The sequence below is a fragment of the Ipomoea nil genome, unplaced genomic scaffold (assembly GCF_001879475.1).
Source record: "Ipomoea nil cultivar Tokyo-kokei standard unplaced genomic scaffold, Asagao_1.1 scaffold2167, whole genome shotgun sequence".
Taxonomy (NCBI): domain Eukaryota; kingdom Viridiplantae; phylum Streptophyta; class Magnoliopsida; order Solanales; family Convolvulaceae; genus Ipomoea; species Ipomoea nil.
This window is the reverse complement of record NW_017618595.1, coordinates 451,984-457,230: the sequence shown is the minus strand read 5'-3', so window position 1 is coordinate 457,230 and position 5,247 is coordinate 451,984. Positions and strand designations below refer to the sequence as shown.

Sequence of the window (5,247 nt, the reverse complement as noted above, 5' to 3'; positions counted from 1 at the left end):
CTTAAAATTTTATCAATGCATGAATACTTTAAAAATTTATTATAAGTTAATTTTTACTATATCATTATAAGAATATGTATTGTAACCATATATTTCAAATTATTTATCATCACACCCCATGCCACACTTCTAAAGTGTGGAAAAGGGGAATCATGTTTCACCCACCCACTCATTTAATTTGCTACCCCCGTGTCCACGTGATTGAACACCGAGGACGGTGTTCGTTCTAAAGTATGAAAATGACGCACTTCGTGCTTGATTTGTCTTGACTCTTAACTGGTGATTGATTGAGGTTTGCATATGGATGAAATGTATGTCATTGTTTATATTATCTTTGAAATGTGCTCAAATGATGTGTGACATATTGAACTTTTGAGATGTTTTTGAAAATTGCCTCTTTACACCATGTGAGCTTGCATAGAGACCAAATAGATTTATTTTCTTGTTTGTTGAGCCATTGAATCACCGTGATCTACATTCTTCCAAATGCTCTGTTGGGTCGGGATTCGAGATTCAACCTTTTATTTGGAGAAGAAGAAACTTGAATACTTTTATAAAAAGTAATGAAAATTAAGTGGTGCAGTGAACAATTTTCGACAGGATATAAAAATTGCATAACTTCCGACAAGAATACGAACACACAACATGTTAATACATATAAATGTAACAACCAAATCCAAACAACATGAGAGGATCGGGGCTTGCTTGCAACCAAAGCAGAAAAGAAAAACTCCACCATGCATGCATGTTTGGATTATATTATTTCTGACCTTTATTTATTAATTATATATATATATATATATATATAATTATAAGAGTGAAGTTGAAGGAAGCTAAGCAATATTATATTAGATAAGGTAGTTAGCAACTACCCGTGATGCAGGTGCACATGAAATGGATGCAGATCCCTTTGGCAAACCCATCAGACTTGCAAACTTCATTGCATTTGGGATTCAATGGAAGACATAACTCCTCCAACTTCAAGTTCTTCCTCAAGCATTTTATAAGACTCGCAGCAGCACCCATCTCTGCACAATTAGATCGAATTAACACTCACATCATCAAACAAGAAGTAAATGTATGTTTTTTTATTTTTTTTTATTTTTTTTTTTTTTGAGTGCAACTAACTCTTACAATTCAGTATATGTTCATAATCACACTGCCCCAATGACCTCCATATGAGAGAGGTCCACTTCATGCCACTAGGCCACAAGGTCATTGGCAAGAACTAAAGCATCATCTGAGCATGCATGACCATGAGCGATCTGAGGCCTGGCCTTGGAATTGAACGGAATAGGGTGGAAAATACTTTATTCATGATTAACATTAGGGAAAATTGTAAAAAATACCCCTCTATAATATGTCAATTATCAATGTTACCCCTGAATTATGAGTGGTGTAAATGTTGCCCCTCAATTATCAAAACAGTGCACATATAGCCCCTCCCGTAACGGACATGTGGTTCCATGTTAGTGTATGACACCGTTAAGTCGGAGTAAATATGTAATTTAGTTGCTTTTTCCCTTCCCTCGATTCGAAGTACCAGCGATGGATAGCGATGGGGAACCACAGGTCTGTTACGGGAGGGGCTATATGTGCACCATTTTGATAATTGAGGGACAACATTTACACCACTCATAATTCAGGGATGACATTGATAATTGACATATTGTAAAGGGGCATTTTTTACAATTTTCCCTTAACATTATATTTTCAGTATAAGTTTTTGCCATAAACTTAACATCTTTATTTTTTTCAGACTAAAAAAAAAAAAAAGCCCACACTAATGATAGATCGATTCGAAATAATTCAATTCATCACATACATAGCATGTTAAAAAGAAGAAATATATAATGGAGAAAGCTAAGGGAGAGAGCAAACCAGAGGCTATGAGGAGCATCACCAAGAGTGAGGCTGTTGCAAACAAACGAACCGAAGAAGAAAAAGCCATCTTTGTTAATTGAGAACAAAAGAAGGTTTTAGCTTAGGGGAAATGGGAATGCTGTCACTGTTATCAATGAGTGAAGTCCTTTTATAAGTCACAATTTTGAGAATGGACCATGCTGTCATCACTTATACCTCACATACTTCATCAATATATGCATATACCACACACCCAATACGTATGTAAAAATGTACCAACAAAGAAATGCACCACACACCCAAAAACTGAAAATAGTGCACCGTACCTTCCCACACTTAATTGTGCTTTTTCGAACACTATGTGAGTATGTGGTGTGTTTATGCATACCTAATGGTGCATTTTGAGGTGGTGCGTACCTAATGGTGCATGGTGCACTCTCTAGTGATGCGTACCTAATGGTGTGTTTTTTGATGCATTGATGCATTTTTTTGTTGTGCGTTTCCTAACAGTATTGGTGCATGTTTGAATACTTAATAGTGCGGCAGCACCGATAGCAGGTTAAGGCGTGGCCGCATTGGAACTTGATCATATATATATATATATATATATATATATATATATATATATATATATATATATATATAGTGAAAGGTTCCCGTGCATTTGTTGCTTCCCGTGCGGATGTGCGGTGGATTAATGTGCGTGAGATTTGTACTCAATGTGCGTGAGTGTTGCGTTTAATGTGCCTGAGATTTGTACTTAATGTGCGTGAATGTGTAAAATGCAGCAGAAAATATTATGTCAGCTTCTTCCCATCCCCAGTAGCCATTTGCCCCCTCCATGATGATGATGATGCGGAGGCGAGCTATGGAGGTTAAGAATTATGGGAATAATACAACAGAAATCCACACTTTGTTGCTGTGCAAATTTTACTGTGCGTGCGTTATTTATATAAACATTCAACTGCATTGAAGGTAGCTGATAACCTAGAATCCATGGCCAAATTGAAGGAAGAAGTAACAAGAAGCTTGGGCGTTAATGTGCGTGAGTTTCTGTTCTGCTTCTTTCTGAGCTCATAATTCTGAAATACTCAGGCACATTAAGCACAAATCTCACGCACATTAAACAGAATACTCAGGCACATTAAGTACAAAACTCACGCATATTAACATGACGCACATTAAGTACAAATCTCAGGCACATTGAGTACAAATCTCACGCACATTAAGTATAAACTTCACGCACATTAATCCACCGCACATCCGCACGGGAAGCAACAGATGCACCCGATCCCTTCCAGATATATATATATATATATATATATATATATATATATATATATATATATATATATATATATATATATATATATATATGTAAATAATTTGTCCATTATGTCTTTCTATCTCCCATGGTTATTTGTTAAATGTTAATATTTTTTCTAAATCCTAATGTATGTATAGATATATATGGTGCACGTGTATATACATATATATATATCTTTAGTTGGAATTGGAGGAATCTAAAGAGTAGAGATGAAAGAAAAAGAAAGGAAATGAGGAGAAGGCAAGGAATTAGGTTTATTGGGGAACAAAGAAGGAATAAAATAAATAAAAATATATTATTGTGGGTATGGTGGCTAGCTGCCCATACACCATAATTAAAGGGAATTATGTCCGTATATTAAGATGGGAATATAAAGGTTTCACGCGGGCTGATTCTTCCCTCCTCTCTTAGAAACGGAAGCAAAATCGGCAAGGAGGAAGTATACCTGAGAGTAGGATGGATGAAATAGAGAAATAGAGAAATAGCGAAACAACTTTAGGTGGTTCAGGATTTTCGTTCTTAGGTATGTGTTTATGTTCATCAAAATTATTTACCCCAAATATTTATTTTTCTTTAAAAAAATTATGAATGATTTTTACGTGGTGTATAAATATTTTTATAAAGTGTGGATGTGATTATGATTGATGGATTATATGAACCCGGGGGTCCGGATTATACAACCCGTATGTATGTACGAATATGCTGAACGAATAATAAAACGATAAATATTATATTCATTGAGCATAAAATGCTATTACAGAGGTTCGGGACGTGTAATAACAGTACAAGTGTTTTCCGAAGGTAGAAGATGATTGATTAGGACACCGGGGTCCGGGGGGTGTTTATATACCCCCTGGCCGCTACGGGCCCTGGGCCCGCAGGAGGAGCCGCGGCCCGCGCCGCGGGACTCGCTCCACGCGAGGACCCAGCCCTTAGCCGAGCACGGAGCTCGGCCAAGGGGCCGAGGCCGAGGTTGGGGAGGTCAGCCAACGCCGACACCCCGTTGGGCCGACCCCGGGGCGGTTCGCCATGCATCGCGGGGTGGGCGCGGGGTCCGACCCGGTCCGTGTTGTCCTGCTCCGATCCGGCTCCGTGATTATTCCATCATCAGTCCCCCACTCTCGGGGCTGCGAGAAGTCGTCAGCGCGAGAGAGAAAAACAAACTTAATAATTACGGGGCCCCAAATCGCGTTTCAAAATTCCAACCCATCCTCCTGTAGAATTCTCATCGCGATAGGACTCCTAACCGAACTGGAATTTAAACTTGTGTTCATCCTTATCAGCTTAGGAATCCTCATCCTACCATAACCCTTCAACTTCCCCTTTAAATACCCCTCCATCTTCTGAAAACCCCTCATCACATTCCCAAAACCACATCTTTCCCTCTCCCAAAATTTCCCCCCTTTTCCCAAAAAATGCCCACTCTTTTTCCCCCCCTTCCCCCCCCCCCCCCTTCCTCTATATAAAGTAGCTCCCTCATCACTCCCCACACACACAACAAAGCTCCCAAAAATCTGAGAAGTCTCCCTCCCCTCTCCCCCTAATTTTCCGACCGTCCGAGCTGCCGCCGACCGCCGCACGCCGCCGCCGACCGCCGTACAGCTGCCGCCGCCTGCCGACCCGCCCCAGCCCAGCCGAGGACGACCCGCACCGGCCGACCCCGACCCGCCACTGGCCGACCCCGACCCGCCGAGGCCGACCCCACGCCGTCGCATCCCCCTACCGCGCCTTCTTTGTTCATCTCCTCCTTGCTTGAGTCGGGTGAGTTTCGTTGCACACCCTCTTTAGAGTTCCTCAGCTAGTTTTTATGTGTATAGTGCCTCTTGCCGAGGACTCGCACCCCGTAGATTTACCCTTGTTCCTTGATTAATGGACCGTCCTGGACTCTATTGACTACACGGACCTCCCGCCTATCGATGACGAGTCCATTGACTTAGATCGGTTTCCTTCCCCTTACGTTGAGCATTATTACATTGAGTATCCTTATACACACCCGTTAGCTACGCATCCCCCTTACATGTTGACTCCTACGCCTCTTCCGGATCCCTTCCCCTTGA

General features: G+C 40.9%; 1 protein-coding gene across 1 annotated transcript; it reads right to left on the bottom strand.

The window, feature by feature from the left end:
- Positions 1-795: 795 nt before the first annotated feature.
- On the bottom strand, positions 796-1,965 carry LOC109150033 (defensin J1-1-like). Its single transcript, XM_019298005.1, has 2 exons — positions 1,882-1,965; positions 796-1,028 (listed from the first exon to the last, which is right to left on the bottom strand). The coding sequence occupies exons 1-2, from the start codon at positions 1,949-1,951 to the stop codon at positions 862-864; spliced, it is 237 nt and encodes a 78-aa protein (XP_019153550.1). The 5' UTR covers positions 1,952-1,965; the 3' UTR covers positions 796-861.
- Between the last annotated feature and the right edge of the window lie 3,282 nt (positions 1,966-5,247).